General features: G+C 41.2%; 1 protein-coding gene across 2 annotated transcripts in view; it reads right to left on the bottom strand.

Annotated features, from left to right (window-relative positions):
• sik2b (salt-inducible kinase 2b) overlaps positions 1-18,757 on the bottom strand; it is a 44,680-nt gene extending 25,923 nt beyond the window's left edge. For both annotated transcript variants that reach the window (XM_008296298.1, XM_008296299.1), the window contains exons 1-3: positions 18,154-18,757; positions 14,605-14,721; positions 8,148-8,211 (exon numbers count right to left, since the gene is read on the bottom strand). In XM_008296298.1, coding sequence (XP_008294520.1) covers positions 8,148-8,211; positions 14,605-14,721; positions 18,154-18,291 — 319 coding nt within the window. In that variant the 5' untranslated portion in view covers positions 18,292-18,757. The remainder of the gene's footprint in view (positions 1-8,147; positions 8,212-14,604; positions 14,722-18,153) is intronic.
• Between the last annotated feature and the right edge of the window lie 1,264 nt (positions 18,758-20,021).

Genomic DNA, 20,021 nt, shown 5'->3' with positions numbered 1-20,021 from the left:
ACAAACCCCACCATCAAAGCATGATATATAAGTAAACAGAGAAACATGCCAAGTCAGTTTTATAGGACATCTTTGTAATTACATAGCAGCCAAAGACTTGCAGCTCAGTTTCCATGAGATGCTTGTTCTTGAATTTCCTTTCCTTTTTTACAGAGGTAATATTGCTGTGATTTCCCTGGTGTGCACGTAACTTTATGTAAAGGACATGATCCCTGATAGGATTTCAAAACCAGACCTCTGTCAAGATGCACAGAGAAGTCACACTAAATCACTTTCACAGTCCATTAAGATCAAAAACACTGTGCATTCAAAGTACAGCAACATATGTCCCGAGGCCAGCAACGTGTTCACGTTGTAAACACCTCATCTTAACAACTCTGTATTTCCACAGCTGAGGGTTGACTGAAGGGTCAGCTGTGTGTCAGGACGCATACTGTACAATAAAACTGGCTTAAACCCCAAAGCTGCACCACTAAACTTCACAGAAACGATGCTGTTCAATCGTCAACAGCACTTTTGATAAACAGCGAACATCTGGCAGAATGAGAAAACTTGATTAGAGAGTGGCTGGCAAATTCCATAAAGGAGGCCCTTCAGTGACCAGGGCAGCTTTCAAGCGACGCTGCTAATCAAAAAACACACTGGGGAGGGGAATGTGTCGAGGACGTCCAAGTATGCACCTGTGAGAAGAAGCGGACTCTGAAGTAATAATCTTTCCCGGTTTGCCTCCATCTCTTTAAGGCATCAGTATGGGTTGACTAAAAGTGGCTGTCAGGCACTTAAAGAGCCACAAGTTGTATAAAATATTCTCTGACCAAAAATGGCTTATCTCTGTCATCACAGAGGGACACGAGGCATGAAAATCAATCCAACACAGCGCTAACGGCACACACTTTCAGACAATCTTTCCTTTATGGAATTCATGGCGTTAGACTTGTTTGCACACTCAATCACTGGAGTAGTTTTGTGAGGAAACGGAAGAACCCCTGATGAAACTATGTGCGTGATAGGGCTATGTGTTGGATTGTTTTATGAAAAAATAAGATTCTTTTTTTATACAAGTGTATGAAGCTGCTTGACCATACAACCAACACTGATGAAAACAACAATTTTTAAACAGACATTGAAGAGATATCCATAAGGCAATACAATGACATTTTGGGTACAGATTAAGAAATCTTGGGTTGTAACTTCAAATCAATTGCATTATCAATCTGATCGGAGTGTTTTTATGAATTAAGATTGCCTATTGGGTCAAACCAACAATCAATAACCCAAGTATATTCATTTTATTACTATAGAAGACTCAGAAAGCTGGCAAAAATTCACCTTTGAGGGGCGAGAATCAGCAAATTTACAGCATATTTGGCTTTCAAGCTCAATAATTTATTAATTTTCTTTCAGTTGACTTTTTCCAGCTCTAAAAAGATTCTGCTTTAACACTTGCTCTCCAAACAGACCACAACTTGTCTTAGTTCTGTACGAACAGCAGCACTGTGTTGCTACTGCTTGTTCTACAGTAGCACTTGAAAAACAAGCCATTACTGTTTGAGCAATCAACACTGCGCAGCCACATACGCACATACACACACGCACACACGCGCACACACACATACACACACACACAATGCGGCATGTTGCCCCAGTGGAAGGATGAGTAATCCACTGATACAATGTTGGTGAGGGTAAGGACCTCGGCACAGTGAGGCATGCAGAGCTGCATTCTGGGAAAGCGAACAGAACAAGTATGAATCATAGGGGTATTAGGGAACAGCTCAACAAGCACTGTGTTCCACTTCTGCTGAGAGCTGGGTGAGGAGCTAAGTCTCTCAACAGCTGCTCAGGTTTGGAGGGGACAAATATCATGGGTACAGACTGGCTTGTTGGATAGACCTCTGGCTGGACTTCAGATAACACTGTGGAGTTTGCATGAGTGTGTGTGCGTGCGCATATAAAGGACAAGGGGCAAACACACAGTCTCACACACACTCTGTTGCCACATCAGTAACTGATACCCAAACCGCTTAAATACAGCAGCCACATTAAAGTCACATTTATATGCCTGTTGATAGATGTCGGTGCTGATTTAATACTGGCCCCCTAAGGGGTTAAGGTGGACTGGAGCCAGCTGGAGCTGAGCGACGTACTTTCATCCAAGTTATAACCAGTCAAAGATCAACTGCAGTTACTGGTTGCGACAGTTAACTCCGTTGGATAAATGCAAATACACACTCAGATAAAAAGAAAAACCCTGTTATGTCTAAAACAAACCAAAAAAAAACAAAGCTCTTAACTTAGACCTGCACATCCCACCCACTTGTACACTTCTGATTCAAAATTATTGGCTATTTATATCCACCTCTTGTCAGGCTGGATCAGTTGATTAGTCAGAAATTCCACAGAAAACCAGCAGCTAATTTGGATAATGTATCCATTATTTGAGTTGCTGGCTTTACCATTGAAATTTAATAATTTGCTGGTTTCTTTTTAAATTTTTGATAATAAACTTATTCAAAAGCTACTTCAATGATGAGCTCAGAGAAACGAAAAGCAGCTTTTAACTATTTTTTTAAGTTTCACAGAAAATCGATCAGACAAATAACAGCCATTTGGCACTCATTTAGAAGTTAAAGTGGTTCATACACAAATAAATTAATCTTTTTAACAATCCTTTAATGTTCCTACAGGATTTAATTTTTTTTTGCATGCTTTATACAGAAGCCAAGATGTTATTTACAGGTGTCACCATGTTATCTAAGTCTATGAGTCACACCAGGAGATGAGTTAGATTATTATATCACGCAGGCACTGACATATAAATGACCAATAAAATCAAATCACAGCATTAGTCAAACACCTTTCAATTTAGTTGTACAGATGCTGCTATTTCATCTGGGGTGCAAAACATTCAGCAAGAGTTGAAGTTTTCATCAAAAAGGAATTTTGCAGCACCAACATGTGACTGCACACACGTGGCTGAGCATATTTTTGTGGATGAAAAACATGGCTCTTTTGAGGTGATGTTATAATAGTGATGGCAGGATCTTAGATTTATTGAACCATTGACTAGTAGTATTACTTTAGTATTGAAAGATGCCACTTAATAAATACTCCTGATTTCTTAACACTTGAGATCATGTAGATCACATTACCTCTGTCAGTTTGTCAGGTGGATAATTAATGCCAGTGCCACAGAGGAATTTTCATAGGTCATAGAGATGAAAAAGTGAATATATTGATACTAAGGTGAATATAAAACATAACCAGGGGCAAGTAAACTAACAGGTGAAGTAGCTAATAAAGAATGAAATAGCATATTATGCCTTAAACTTTATGTTTGCTGTAAGACTGACACTGTGTGAAAATGCAGACATCTCGGAAGTAAAACAATATTTATACATGTTCTGAGTTGTTTATTTCCAAATGTCTGCAATCACTGTCGACAAGAACAAATTGCCTCAGCTCAAATGTAGAAAAACATGTCAGGTTGGCACATTTTGCTTCTACCATTTTTTTTGTACAGCAGACGGATCCTTGAAAGCTGCTATGTAAGATGCTACCTGTCACTCAACTGAAAACATTTCTAAAAGGAGGAAATCTGCTCTCTTCCCGGATCACCTAAACTACATACTAAAAGGTAGAAATTAGGTATCAGAATTTAGATAGTAAGGGATTTTGCCTGTGTCCAAGATGGAAGTTCTAAAAATGTCTTGTTTGACCCTCAATTCACAGATGTTCAGTTTACTGCCATAGAGGAGAAAAGAAACCAGGAAATATTCACATTTAAGAAGCTGGAATCAGATAATTTAGTTTGTTTGATCTTCTGATTAATAATTCAATTCATTGCTCTACTCTAATGTCAGGTGAGAACACAGAACAGCGGTTTAAGTCTGTGTACTGGCCTTTGTCATTCTAATCTATTTGGTCCAATTGTGTGCAATTGTTTAGCTTCAGTGCTGTTGGTTGACTCAACAGCAGCAGGTGAAACGTCGTCTCAAACACTGTTTTGCTGCAGATCAAATGTCAGTGCTATTTTTTTTTGCTGTTGGAAAAGGATACAACAAAAGAACATCCAGATTTCAGGTTTAATATCATTATCAGCTAATATTTACCTAAGAAACACTTAAACAGTATAAGTTGAAGTTTAATTAGGAAAATTGGGACACTAAGAGTGGATAAACTTCTTCGTACCATGTTTGGGTCATGAAAGCCTTGAAAGATTTATTTATTTTTGTTGCCGAACAACAGGTCCTACTTTGAGCAGATATTCCTCCTGTCAACTATGTGTTTCGTCTTGAGGTCATCAAAGTCAGAGCTGCCACACCCTGGTGGCTGACAGATCTGCAGAAAACTGACCCAGTAATATGAAGGATGGTTTATGGAGAAATACAAACTGACAGCCTATGTAAATAAGAACGTGTCTCAAAAATAGCCTGAGTACTCCTTTGAAGTCAACATTCTCCGTGTCTCATTCCCTTCCCAACAGTCAGACGAGAGATCTGCATGAGTGATTTTACTCACTGCCAGCTATTATACTTCCCTCTCTCCAGCAGTGCTTTCTTAAATATGCATGCCCTACATTTCCCCACCACCTTCCAAATTCAAATGGATGTCCCCTGCTCTCGCCTCCATTCTCTTCTGCCTCCTCTCCCCTCCTGCCTCTGCTCTCTGCATCTCTGCTTTATTTGTGGTTGACCCAATTTCCAGGTTTGATCCATCCTGCGGTGTCGAGGCAGACTGTGGAGCGATAGACTGACTGACAGACACAAAGGCACATCAACAAGCTGGCATCGATGCCTCCGCTGTGCCCATTACTGTGCCCACCTACCCTTTTGTAAGAATGAACCCATCACTCTCCGCCTCCCAGTGCCAAACCCAGATCCGCTTCTTTGTCTTCGCGGCTCCAGACACACACGCTACCCCTCCTGCTCCTCCACAACACCATTTACTGTTTGGTCTGAAGAGAGAATTGGAGGCTCATCCATCGTCTCACTGATTCGCCGTAACAGGGTGGGCCGCTAAGCATCCACTACACTGCAACTTCACATCTTTCGCTCTACGTAACCTACGGCCAGGAGCAGACCTGAGAAATTCATCATGTCAGAAAAAGCAGAGCGAGCTCTCTGGAGGGCTGCAGTGGAGGAAGAGACTGGAGAACTGGCTTGGCAGCTTATCCATTTGTCTGAGTGCATCATGACTCAATGACTTGATCCACCTCCAGAAAGTGTATTTGGAAATCAGAAATGATTGTTCAATTTTGTGAGATTGAATACTGTAATACTAGTCTAGTGCTGCAGCTACCAGTCGGTGTCTGCCTGGCTGAGTCGAAGCTGCTATTGCTGCCGCTGATGATGACATATAAACGTCTTACATAACTACGTTACATTGTGCAATCAGGGCAGAGGGGTCTGAGGAATCAGGACACAAGGGTTTTATAATAACCAAAGATGAGCCAGGAGAATATCTATAGCAAGATGAGGCGGACCAATCATGACTGGTTATTTAAAGGAATAATTTGACACTTTGGGAAATATGCAAACTCTCGCTGAGAGTTGGATGACAGGATTGACACCGCTCCCGCACTTGTGAGGTAAATATAAAGCTACAGCCAGGACACAGTTAGATGGGAAAGCACCAGTGCCTCATTATAATTGGATGGAGCCAAACCGGCTATTTCTCTCAGGCTTAATGCTAAGCTAAGCTAAACTTCTCCTGGCTCTACACTCATATTTAACAGACACTAATTCTTGGCATGTTAAAACAATGTGGAACTTTAAAAAAAAAAAAAATTTAAAGAGTGTCCTGCAAAGTGCGGGGATTGTAGCATTCCTGTCATTACATAGCCTCGAGGTTAACACGACTGCTGTTGGCTCAAACTACAAAAAGCTGCAGCAGCTACAACATGTGCACGAGTAGCAATGAGTCCCTCCATCTTATCTCTGTACACTTCTGTGCTTCCTTCAGAGTTTTTTTTTCCCTCCTTTTTAACCACGCTCTTTTTCCTCATTCATTTATTTTCTCGGGTTTGTTTCCCAGCTCTCTCTAGGTCACAGGAGCAGGAGTTGCTGCTGCTGCTGCTGCTGCTGCTGCTGCTGAGTCAACATCACAAGTGGAACACTGGCCTCAGAATTACAAAGATATGTACACGCACGCACAAACAAAACGCACACACTCACACAACAGACGTGACTATTAAGGCCACCGTAGACCATAGCTTGAGTAATCCTCTCAGCTCTTGTGTCTGGAAGTAGGCTAAATGCAAACATTCTCAGACTGTCTAATAGGTGAGGTCGTTTATCTGTGCGGTTTATGAAGCCTTTACAGGTTGTCCGCATCAGACAGGTCTACACTTGTTCTAATATTTCATGTTGAATGTATGACTTGCTTCATGTCTGCATGTTCAAAACTGGAATATTTCCAAGGTTGTTTAGCTTTTCAAAGGAATAGCGCAGCTTTACTTCACCGAAACATTTACAATCTGACAATATATACAAGAAACTGCATCTTCTTTAGGCTCATGTCCAGTGTTCTGGATTAAATGTTGCAGCATGCACATGTTGTGCTAACCGAATGCGTGTGCTGTGAATGTGTGGCGGCGATAGACAGCGCATAGTGCCGTGGCAGACGAAGATAAATTCTTATCTTTGTACTATTTTTTGCTATGTTTTGCCTTGTCTGTTCTTTCTAGCACAAGTGTCTTTATATGTGCATCAGACTAACATAGCGTGTAACATTTCTACTCACTTTCAAGTGCAAAGAGTCACTACTGTTTCTTCCGTGTTCAGACTGTCCACTTTGAAACCTGAATCAAGCCTACTTCCTTTTTAGGCCATTTTGTTTCCCAAAACTTAAAGCTGCAACTTTATTTAGTATCGTGTTGTTCAAACTGTCTTACAGGTCCAAAAGGAACAAGACAAGATCAAGATTTTTTTCTCTGTGATCTGCTTCAACTATTTGCAAATTGTGTCAAGACAGCCACATTTTGTCTTTTTTTTTTTCTTCTTCATTTGAAAACAATTATGAAACACATTCAGGCTGTGATGATGAATCATAGGTTTTCACAGAACTTCTGATTTGCAGCGTTCACGGTTCTTAATGTGAAGAAGACCGATTATGTGAGTGCTGCAGGTTTAAAAATCAAGAACAGTGCATAAAGTGTGCATGCAGCTTTAGCTTGTTTAATGATGTTTTCACCGTCCCAGTCTCTTATAAAAGAGAAAAATGTAACGCAGCTGAAACAGTTAGCAAATTGATAGATTAGCTGATCATTAGAAAAATAACTGTCAAAGATTTAAATCATTTGTTTATCATTTAAGTTTTTTAAAGTGGCAAACATTCTAGCTTCTCAAATGTGAGAATGTACACCTTCTATTTGTCCTCTAACAGAAAATGTATTTCTTTTGGACATAAACAAAATGTGATGGACAATTCTCACTCTCTAAATTCTTGCTTTGGGGAGGACGATTTACTGAGGCTGGAGCTGCTTGGTCTCTCTTGACACACTTTTCACTTCTGTTATCTCCTACAATGCTGTTTGTATGGAGCAAATAAAGATAAACTGAACAAAAGTAATAGCTTGACCTGTAAAGCTACCTATGAAACAAATGCTCTTAAGCATCCAACCAGGGTAGATCAAAGGTTAAACAGACAGCGTTTAGATTAAAGCTGAGTGCCATGTCAATGAAAGTGGAGGAATGACGCAAGTAATCTTGATATCTTGCATAATCTGAACACTTCAGTAGTAAACTGCTGCGGTGCGAGTGATTCTGCAGCACATATAAGTAATAAATCAACGTTTTTCTCTTTGAGGCTGCTTCTTAGCGACCTATACGGGCTGTCCATGATGTCATTTTATATATCAAGAAAACAAAGTCAGCACATTTGCTACTAGAAGCACATGACAAGGGTTACACTAGGACATTGTGGGCAGATTTCCATCAATCATATGACCTTTGAGACTGAGGCTGGGACAACTGTGAGAGCAACGCAAACTCAACAAGACTTTGACACTTCCTTGTTTGTCAAAAACATTACTGATGCAACAGAGCAGATTTTCTTTTAAAGCTGATATGAAGAGGATGTAAATGACCTGGGTGGGGCAATAATTCTAGGGTCAGACTGATCTTGTACTTGAAAAGATCACTCACCGAAGATTTCCCCATTCTTGGCATACTCCGTGACTAAGTAAAGCATGTTCTTCGTCTCCATCACCTGAGAGAGGGAGAGGACGAAGGAACAGGGGCCAAGGGAGGGGGGAGAGAAAAGTGGGAGAGTGAATATACACAGAAGACCAGTTTTCAATCGCAAATGTCATCAGATTATTCAAATTCAAAAACAGTCTCCTGCAATGAGAGAAAATTAGAATAAGGAGAGAAAAAAAATCCATAACCACAGATAAAAATGACCAGAGCGTTACACAATTGTCCACAGGAGTCACTCTGCAGGTTAAACCGCAGTGTTTGGCATCCACAAAATCATGAGCAAAACAAAATGCATGAATGGCTCAGGGTCTAAATATGGCATCCATGTAAGAGAATGGAGGTGGACGGTTGGTGTTGCCGAGTATATCTGAATGGTCCTTAAAACCTTTCCGTCCTCACACTGAGCTGTGTTGTGTAGGAGGAGGACCGATTTAGCAACAGAAACACTCCGGAGATGAATAGAATTAAATGCGGAGGGGAGAATCAGATGGAGAGGGGAGGATGAATCAGACACAGCGAGCCAGACATTCACACTAGAAATCCCACGCTCATTGTTTATGATCAATTTTCCATCTGTTACACTGACCGATTCATGGATTTAGGAAATGAAAGACTTTTTTTTTTTTCCCCAGTTGGTCTTGGTTGTGTAACAGATACATTTTGTCCTCTCTGATTACAACTGATTGATTAATTAAGCCCGGGTATTGGTGCCCAGTTGTGAGCCAATACAGCATCAAATCTGGAAAGTGAGCCGTCCTCACAGCAGACATTTTAACTTGTCACAGCAGGAAAAGCACAGGTGTAACTAATAGTATTACCAATGGCTCCGTTTCATTTTCGGTGTGCCAGTGAAGCAGCGTGAACAGTAGCAGGGCCCTGGCACTGACGCACCTGAGTGGAATGCAGCCATTATTAATGATATTACTTACACCTATGTTTGACATGATACAACGTCTACAGTGGTAGAGTTTGTATAAATTATGTTGTCTGTGCAAATATATTGTCTGTCATGATTCCATCACCTGTTTAAGGTCATGTATTCATTTTTTATAAACCACTCTGGAGAGGCAGTGTACAATGATACTAATGTCAATAAAATACAACAGTTTCCATGTTCTACTTTATACAGTTGTTGGTCAGGGACAACACACAATAATTAACATTCACGGTTGGCCGATTATAAGCATAGCCGACCATCAGATCCAATATTTAGCATCTTTCCGAATAATGGCATTGCTAACATTTTAAAACGGATTCCTGATAAAAAACAAAACAAAACAATGAATTCAAACATGTGCTACTTGGCGTCCCTCTATCTGCAGTCACCATTCGCGCAGTGTCCCGCCCACGTCACTATCTGATTGGTTACATGTCACAACTAACAGTCTGGATAGGATAAAACGAATACATGTTGAATAGTTCTATTTTAGTTAAACGTGCAAAACAGAAATAAACCAAAGTTGTTTCTTGGAGTTTGTATTATTGTAAATTTTGACACAGATTTTAATTTTTACTGCAATTATATATCGGTCCCAACTATTGGTTATTGCTGCCATATCATACTCTGTATCGACCTGAAAAAAGAAAAAAACAACATATTGATCGAGCCCTAGTTTGCATGAATATGATGCGCCTGTGTGAGTGTTGAGCAGTCGCTGGGAACGCTGATGTCATACAGTATTGATATTGTACTTTGATTTTTGACCCTTTACCCTGACAAATTAACATTTTGCTGATAATAATAGTCAGATTTTCCATTGCAGACTGTCTGATCAATGATTAACTAAACAAGACAATGAGGTATTCATGAAAGATGTTGATATTATTTATTACATATTGGTCTACAGGAAGGTCAAGTTACAAAGAGTTGTAAGAGAATTACTATTTTGAATTCCAGGCACCAAGACATGCAAACTGCCCTGTTTGGTCAGTGATTCATGGGGCCTGATGTTGCCCTTTGACATGTACTGTGATGACACGACGAGTAGGTTTGAAGATCATTTAGACATGGATTTTGAAGACTAGGCCATGAGGAAGAGGAGCTGCAGTTCCTGAGGTGAATTACATGCTGTATATGTATGTAATGTTTTAATACAAGTGTAGTAAATGAATAATTCATAATTTAAAATGTAATTATTTTAATGGGTCTAACATCAGGCATTGATACATTGCAGTGTAGAGGATATTGATTTAGGGTCATGATCCATCCAATAATATGCTTAATGTATTCAAGCCTTTCCTGTAACATGATTGATATGCAAATGAACTTTGTACTGGTATCACTATGAAAGTACTGACAGACAGCGAGCGGATTCGTAATTCTGAAAGTGATCATTTTTACTATTTAAAATCTGTAATTGTAGAAAGACATTTGGCAGCTTAGAATATGAGGGAAAAAGGTAAACTGAACATCCAAAAGATTCAGAGGCTGGTGAGACATGAAGGCATAGAAAAAGAAATTGACGGCCGACTGGGGTCAATAGAGAGGAGGCCACACAACACATGGCGAAGTGAAGTGGGGTCCACAGTTGGTTTTGTCTATATCTTTGTGCGTCTTCATTAGCTCGGGCTTTCCTCTGGGCCACAGGGCCAACTCCAGTTTATGAGACTGGAAAGGAAATCGCTAATTGACGAGAGCTGATTGGATGGATAGGTCGTCGGAAATAATGAAACACACCAAAATAACACAGCAGAAGGCTGGAACAGTGCCACATGGTTGTGTAATGATAATGAACACTCATTTACTTTCCCTAAACAAAGTAGCAGGACCCAAAGGCTTATGTAATACGACTGAATCACCAAAAACTGTCGAGTTATTGGTGGTCAGGTTATTTTGTGACAGGCATCAGCCACCGCAGCAACGAGGTGAAACGAGTCTGCCTTTCTCTGCCTAACACACCAATAAAGTGCAACAACCAGAACAAATCATTGAAAGAAATGTACTTTTGTGGGTCTCGTAAAATTTATGTGGACTTCCCTCATATACCTGGACATGCTTACAGTTACTGTAAAGGTGTCAAGGTGGCACAAGGGAAGTGACATTTATGGGTTTTATTTCTCTAAAATATTTTTAGCTCACCTGATACTACGGACAATGAGCTCTGTTTTAACAGCGTAGGTCCACTACACAGCAATGTTACTACATACTTCATTACTTTTATAGCAATCCAGTTCTTTCTGCTTGAAATCATGCCACAATAAAGCACAAATCTGAAGAATTAATCATGACACACAATTTGGGAGTTTATAGTTTGAAAAGAAAGCCATGGTGCACGATGCAAGGGACACAGAAAGCAGGACATCTTGACTCATCATGGTGTGAAAAGATGTTATTAATAACATTACCAACAGCTTTGCCTGATTCAACTGACCCAGTGAGTTGTGACAGGCTGACAGTGAAACATTCACAATATCCGGGCCTCAGAACTGAAGCAGATGAAGAGAATGTAGCCGTCATTAGTTTCAATAATTACACTTCTGCTTTCCTACTGTGACATGTCAGAATGTGAAGATGGTTTATAGGAACAGGAACAAGACCAGAGTTTACTATAAATTGTTCAAGTTTTAAACTGCAGATTGTGACTGAATCGTATGACTAATGTGTCCAGAGAATGTCACAGACAAACTAGTACACCAGTTTGATTTTCTTTCTTCAGCACCCTTTAATCCTATAATTAGTTTAAGTTTGTGCTTATGACCTAATTATCAACTTAGTGACAATGATTGACCTGGTCCAAAGTCAATTCTTAACACGCCCAAGAGCCACGTCGCAACTTGTATTTTTACCAAAGCAACAACATCGCGCTTTGCTTTACTTTGTCAGCATGAAGCTCACGTCTTCGTGATAGTCTTCTTTGACCTTTTGCGATAAACATCATGAAATCAAATATCTAAGGAGGCTGCTTGTAATGTGGCACTACTTGTGGTAGTTGCTCAGTCACAAGGCTAAAGTCATTATGTTTGATTTCCATTTGATACTAATACATATTTAAAATCGTACTGCAAATTTCCTCTAATCAACTTTTGCTTTGAGTCTTTTTAGCTAAATAATTGCGCAAACCAGTACAACACAGCATTTTCATGTTCAAATAAATACTTTTTCAAGGTCCTGCTAAGTCAGGGCACGCTGATAAGACTTAATAATGCTCATTAAACAAGCCGTTAATCTACTATGACCTAAACTAGATATTTACATGAAAGGTGGCCATTCTCACAGCAGACTGTATTAATGATGGCTGCATTACATTTATGACAGGTCCTGCTATTGTGCTTTCTGGTTCACTGGCATGGTTTAATGGAAGTCAGCCATCACTAACACACCTGTGCTTTCCCTGCTGTGACAAATTGTCCACAAATGAAAGAGGTGTATAAAAAGTGTGGATGTGAAATCAACACAGGTCAGATCTGATGGTGCAGAACTATAATAAAACATGTAATTTTTACCATCTTTAGCTACAAATTATATTTAGTTTATGTCGTGCCAGTAGCACCTTCATACAGTGCAGAACACATACAGAGACGCAAACAGTGCAGCGAGTCAGTCAGTCATTAACTATGCTCTCATATCTTTAACTATCCAGCAGAGACAGGTTCTGCTAGGCAGCAGTTGTTTGCTAATGCATTAGAAAATGGCCTGGATTGGTCTCGCGCTTCAACACCCTGGCTGCTTAAGTACCTGAAAAGAAGATCAACATGGAGCAGTGGTGAAATCTGCTATAGGCCCCCTCAACAGATGTCACATTGCGCCTACACTGCAACGCATGTTACATATTACAATCTCACCCCTGCTCTCTGAGGGGCCTCTTTTGACCAGGGGCCAGTTTCATGGAGACAGACTGAATATGGTTTAGATCTAACCAACTTCCCAGAAATAAGATAGATGTCTAAATACACGTCTCAAGGAGGACAAATTTGCAATGAATTCTTGGTTGATAAAGCTTTCGAAACCAAAAGAAAACACTGATGGTTGATTTGGGGAATGTTTTTCATCTAAAAAAATTGAAGTTCAACAGACGATTTACTGGGAAAGTAATCATAGGCTGTAACAATACATTTCAAGAGGGACGTATTGTCATTTAATGGCAGAGCGGCAGCCATTATATAATATATAATATTATGATGTAATGGTTCCAAAACTACAGGTGAGAATATATATATTAAGGCTCCCTGAGAGTTTACCTCTCCTTCCCCATCAAGCGAACATAAGATTGCTTATGCATACCCACAAATAGAGATCCATTCCATAGCGTTTGTTGCTAAGGTTGCTCAGTTTGTTGTTGGCAATGACCACAAGCTTATTTCCAATTTTTTGTTCAGAGTTTTTTAAAACTGTAAACCATGCAAAGTGTGGTTGTGGACCCACAAATGAAAAATTCTGAAAATGTACATGCTTCTTTAAAAGAAAAAATCAGATTCGGAGATGTTAATCCCAGTCAACGGGAGCATCAATCATAGACTCTGGATAGCTTCGGATCATGTCCTCATGACTGCACATTTCATATATTTTGACACATTACTGCGCTCTCTAAAACCTCTGTTGCTTCTCATTAATCGCTCCACAACACTCTCTCCAAACCACAGATTACGACCCACATTTTCCTCTTATTTTATAGTTTCTTGCCACTGGTCAACAGGTCTCACTGATTGTTGCCACACAATTATGGCTCTTCTGAGTTAGCCTCAAGATAAAAGGGATAGCTTTGTAGGTTTAAAATAAGTACTTTTATCTGTGAAACTTTTTCTGCATCAGACTAATCTTAAGGTACAATTAAGAACAGCCTAATGCTGAAAACTAGTTTAAAATGTCTGGACCGAGCAGCTCACACTGCTCCTTAGAACAGTTTACATTACTGCGTGAATCTTGGCATATGTAACAGCCATTACAGCTTTTACTAAATTTAAAAATGTTTTTGTAAACATGTCATGGAAAATGATTTTACAAAGATTCCTGTGTGATATACTAACTAGTGTAAATGCCTCCAGTGTAGTGACGCTCTTCCAATATCGCTACGACAATAACAAAGACAGACTGCGAGGAGTTGTGACGGGACAGGTCAAAGAAAGAGTTAAACCGAAGCACCCAAGACAGAAACAAATCTCCTGAAAATCTCTGACTGAAACAGCTTGTCAAGCAAGAGAAAAAAAAAAACTATGCAAAAATACTGAATTTACAAAATAAGAAAACAATTTAACTTCACAGCATTACAACATGGAGGAATCACAATTCACAAAGACATTTCCATTGAACAAGGACATTAAATACATAAGAAACCAGATAAGCTGATGATATATTGTAGCCTAAATAAACAAAAGCAGCACCTCAATTAAGATGATTACTGTTGTCTACATCTTGCACCCTAAGCAAACAGAAGATGATGAACAGCCACTGAAGCTGCAAACTCACCTGGTAGAGCTTGATGATGTGAGGATGGTCCAGCATTTTCATGATCTGAACTTCTCTGTAAATTTTCTCCAGGTTGACAGCATCCAGTTGGGTCTTGTCGATGATCTTAATGGCCACCTGCAGAGCGATCAAGCATCAACAAAACAACCGTAAATAGTCGGTTTCTTAATAACAGACAGGCTCACATTAACATTCTTGTTGCAAAAAGAAACCATGTGTTTTTGTCAGACGAAAGAACATAGGCACAAGATAAATGCTTGAATACAGCTTGTGCTGAAACCTTCATAAACAGTCCTAAAATCTGAGCTATGATGAAAACTCATACAAAAAGGTGCAGCAAAGGCAAACACATGCCTTACTGCATACACACACGCCCACAACGGCACGAACATTCGTAAAGCTCACACTAAAAACTTCAACACTCTTGGCTTTGATTAATGATGTCTGGTAGGTAACAAGGCAATATTAACATCTCCCCTTCAGACTGTCTCATAAACAACATTTCATCAGTGTGATCTGAAGTGTTCCAAGCATCTGTGAGCCAAGCTGGAGGAATAAACAACAAGAGACCCTGGTTCCCTGCAATCACACCACCATCAGATGAAGCTAGAAAACTCACACAAAAACAGGACCGTGTTAGAAAAAACAAACAAAACAAAAAAAACACACAATACACAAGTGTCCTGATTCAATTACCAACTAGACTGAGCTGAAACGATTAACTGATCAACTGGGAGAGAACTATTCTGACAACTGATGAATCATTTAGTTATTTCCAGGCAACAACTGGCACAGAAAGTCTCAGCTTTACAAATGTGAATATTTGCAGGATTTCCTTGTCTTCTATGATATTAAACTGATTATCTTTGGCTTTTGGACTGTTAGTCAAACAAAACAAGCTATCTGAATGTGGCAACCTGAGTCTGAAAATAGAGTAACCAGTAATTGGAATGCAGCTGCAGCCACTAAGTGAGATGATGAAACAGAATAAAGGAAGGCGACTTTAGGTTATAGATCCATGGCTTTTTTTTAAAAGGCTTATCAGACGCCAAAACACTGCAGAGTGGATTAGAGTACAGTCTGATACAGGATTTTTTGGAAACTTATCACACTGACAGTCATTTTATCCTCTATCTTGATAATAAGATAAACCAGCTGTGGAGTTTTTAAAAATATTTGACCAGGAATGTGCAGTTGCATTGACTGGCTATCACAGTCCATCGATGAGTGATGGCAACAACGTGTTACAGCAACAGTTGAGCAAGGTCCAATGCTTTTAGCTAGATGACAATGCATTTTTTTTTTCTTTTCTGCTCTGACGTGCCTACAGTGTCAGTGCAGTGGAATCACCGAAATAATAAGACAGTGTATTTTCATATGCAGCTCATACCAGTGTGAACACGGCCTTATATATGGTCTTAATCTTAAAGAGAAGTCTGCCGCCTATTTTGATCCACTTTTAGCATATTTGTAGTTACACTGTAATTATAGACGAGCGGTAATGGGTGTTTAAATAGGTTTAACACTCTCCATTATTATCTCCCCAGCCACGGTACAGACGGGTACGCAATTTGGCATTAAATCCTATGAAGAAATCCAAATCTTTTAATGGCACTCCAGCTACAAGTCCAGGCCTCAAGGGGATAAAATATAAAATCTCTGGTCTAGTACAAAGGGGACTACAGGGTACTTAACATGAAAAGATCTGCGCTAACTGATTACATTGTCAACAATACTAAACACACACACACACAGCATAAGACTTTTTGCAAACCATACTGGCACAAGGTCATTTGAGGACAATGAGATACAGGGGAATTTAGCTTATAGGGAATGGGAGCAAAAAAGGCAGGACGACGCTATAATGAGATATGGATAAATATGCGACCTGCAAGAGGCTGATAGACAGAACCACATGGGAACGGGCCAGGACTATGCAAAGCCACAAGCTGCAATATGTACATAATGGGATGAATGGGTCAGTATAACACGCAGGGGCCATGGGAAGAAAAAGTAGGTTACGCACACAGAGATGCACCTATCTAGGAATATGCACACACATACACACCGACGCACCAGATCTGCTGTTTCATGTGTCATTAAACTTGGGTTCTTCTTTACACACACGCACCGGGCTAACATCTCTTTTTTCTCCCCTGGCACATTCTCAAGCCAGATGGCATCACATGAAGTTTGATAACCTGCCTCTCCAGCTGACCTTGGCCACTGAAACAAACCGTCTGGGCCCGGCTGAGCCAAGCAGCTGCAGTGGCTCTTGCAGCACTGAGTGACCCCTAGCAGACCGGTGGCCTGAAAGCAACCATCCATGTTTCACAGAGCCAGCTGAGGGAGACCTGCATCCACTCACCTGCATTCATATTGCAGTTAGTGTTGCATGCTTGTAAATTACCTCGCTAGACTAACACTGCACCACTTTGCAGGCTTTAATAACCAGATTAACATGATAAGAGCCTTAAGAGCCATTTTCATGCCCTGTTATTCATTAAACCTTGCGAGGGGTCTTGCCTGGATGATGTAAATCTTTGTTTTTCAGTACAGTACAGTCGCTCACGTTCCACAGCAAACAGTTGGATGCTCCAGAGATCAAAGATTAAAGTGTGCCACTGTGCTTTCACAAATGTCCCTGCCCTGTGTGTGTTTATCTCTCCCCCTGACTCACAAAACACAGCTTCTTTTCCGCACAGACTGAACACTGGTTACAGTAAATTCCTTGTGTCTCTGTCATTACAATGGAAAGCCATGGCACTCCGTGGTACTGGTTGAGAAAGGCGTCTCTGCAGAAAGCTGACATAAAACTACGAGTAAACTCAGACAAATCCGAGCACTGTTCCCTCTGCTCTGCTCTCATGCGGCATCGCCTGAGTGTGTTGTGATATCAAGCAGACCCCCAAAAACATTGCTGTCTACATACGTGCATGCAGAAAACTTTGCAATTACACAGCACTGGCTGGCTGGCTGGCTGGCTGGCATATTCCCTGCTCCTCACAAAGCTCTGGGCACTGCTGGGGACAAGAATCCACTAAATCACATCATTATTTGGATTACATAATGGGACCACCGACCCATGCTTGCACGCCCCAGATACAGCGACTGGGATGTTTACACCAAACAGACTCTTGAGGTAGCACACTGTGGGCACTGTGTCTGGGTCATTAACCGAAGAGGAGCGCAGGTGTATGATGCCGGTGTGGCGTAAAATAAGACGGCATTGCATGTTTACAGTGTGTGTTTCCCAGCAGCACCCGGCGGTCAGGGCTCTTACTGGCAGCGACGTTGGCTGAGGAGGGGTGAACGTGCAGCCGGACACTGCTCCTGTACCTGCAGGAGGATCCCAAACACGCCAGCTGTTGCTCCTTGCCAGCCAGTTCAACCTGATCCAAGTTGCTATTAGTGCAACGATGTGGACAGCATTTCGGTATCTGCTGTGAATATCTGGGGAGTCAACTAGTGCATAAAAAGTTATGTAACTCAGCAGAACAGTAGCCTAAGTTAGCTTTTCGGGCTAACTAGTTCACCCGACACACTCACCTCGGTCTTGGTAATGCGGTGTCGGGCCAGCTTGACGACAGCGAAATTGCCCTTTCCTAAAGTGCGCTCGATGTCGTAGAAGCCCACTCGGACCGGACCCCGGATCAGCGGTTTCTGGACACTGTCAGCCATGACCATGCTGTTCTAAAACGGGACTGTTTGTGGAAGAGTAGGAGGCAGCCAGACGAGCGAGGAGGAGGAGGAGGGGGACACACGAGGGGCTCCTCTCTCACCAACAGACACACGGTGCTGCTTTTTTCCCCCCTTCTTCTTCTTTTGCTCGAGCAGCTACAGATAAAGACGAGAGGAAAACAAACCGCCCGCCGCCGCTTCTGCTGCTTCTGCCGCCGCCGCCGCCGCCGCTCGAAGCGTGTCCATTAAAAATAGACAAAGTTGATTTCTGTGTCGCCCTGCCAGCTTGGACGCCGATGTGGCGACGCTCTATCCGTCAGCGCGGCGATACGAAGCAGGCCATTTGCTGAGCCCAGGGGCTGTCACACCACGTTCTCCAATACAATAGAGCTCTAATATTTCAGCTTGAGGTGCCTCTATCAGCTAGAAAGCACACGAGTTGACTTGCAAAGAGGCATCATGTTCTCTGGTTGACGTGTATTGACGTCAAAGCCATAGGGGTATTTGTACAGGGGGCGGGGCCACGGAGCGGCTCCACACTTCAGTGCCAATTGGTTGCCAAGACAACCAGACCCACCTCTTACGTCAACCGGTAAAATTGCTATTCTGAAATCTGTTTGCTCGCCTGCCCTCCTTGATGGCACGCATAGGTAACTTTGAAGTTGTTTTTTTTTTTTTTTTGCCCTGCAGGTGTTTAATCAGCTTTTGTGTAAAAATGCAGCGGAAATGGGGCCTGAAACTGCAACTTCCACATGCCTCAGGGAGTGTGCTTTGCAAAACTGCATGAACAAAACAACCCCTAAATGCAAGGATTTCACATTAAAAGCAAGCGCATTGAACATTCATAGTTAACCAGGATGAAACTGCAACTTCCACATGCTCCAGAAAGCGTGTTGCAAAAATGAATGGAAAAAAACAACAAAAAATGCTCGGATTTCACAATGAAAGCAAGAATAAAACCCCTCATTGCACATTCATTGTCTGCTTTAAGTTATATAATCCAGAGAAAATGCAATATGCATTACAGATCCGTAACATTATATAATGTAATGTGCAGAACCTCATGTGAGACCAGACATTTTAGCAGGCACAAAGACAGTTCGGTCAGCTACATGACAGCACCATCTGTTGGCAAGAACAGAAAACTGAAGCACATTTCCTTTCTAGTGCAGCATTGTTAGTAGTTAAGTAATTGCATTCACACATGTTTAATAATGCCACACAGGCATTCCCCCTGCACACAAAACACATTTTAATACACCCACAGGCTATTATTATCAAATAAGCAACCACAATATCTTGTGACCAAACATCTGAAACTTGCTTAGATACAGCTCACACATATCCACGCCCAGCAGTGGTTTCTCTTCATGCTGTGCAGTGACAGTCAAACAGAGAACAGTAGGATTGCTACGCAGAGCAGAGCACAGCAGAGCAGAGCAGCGCTCTGAGGGCCTCTGCTGTCACGCATAGACTTCCTGAATGTAAGAGTTCCAGATGTGCTTTTGGCATTTCCTGCCTAACATTCTCCAAGAACACACTCAGCCTCTCCTTACTGGGCTTGCTACATCTTTCCAAGACACTGACCCAACAGCCCACTCATACTCGGAAATAACGCAGGCATTTGTATTCAGTAATCCATGGTGATTTTACACAATTCAGAGAAAGGCGTATATGCCTTTAGAAGCCTCCTCTGATGACATATCCTAAACTGCTCACTACTAAAGAGTGTCTGT

Source organism: Stegastes partitus, unplaced genomic scaffold (assembly GCF_000690725.1).
Source record: "Stegastes partitus isolate 25-593 unplaced genomic scaffold, Stegastes_partitus-1.0.2 Scaffold1117, whole genome shotgun sequence".
Classification (NCBI taxonomy): domain Eukaryota; kingdom Metazoa; phylum Chordata; class Actinopteri; family Pomacentridae; genus Stegastes; species Stegastes partitus.
The sequence above is the reverse complement of the archived record's forward strand: the minus strand, read 5'-3'. Positions and strand labels throughout refer to the sequence as shown.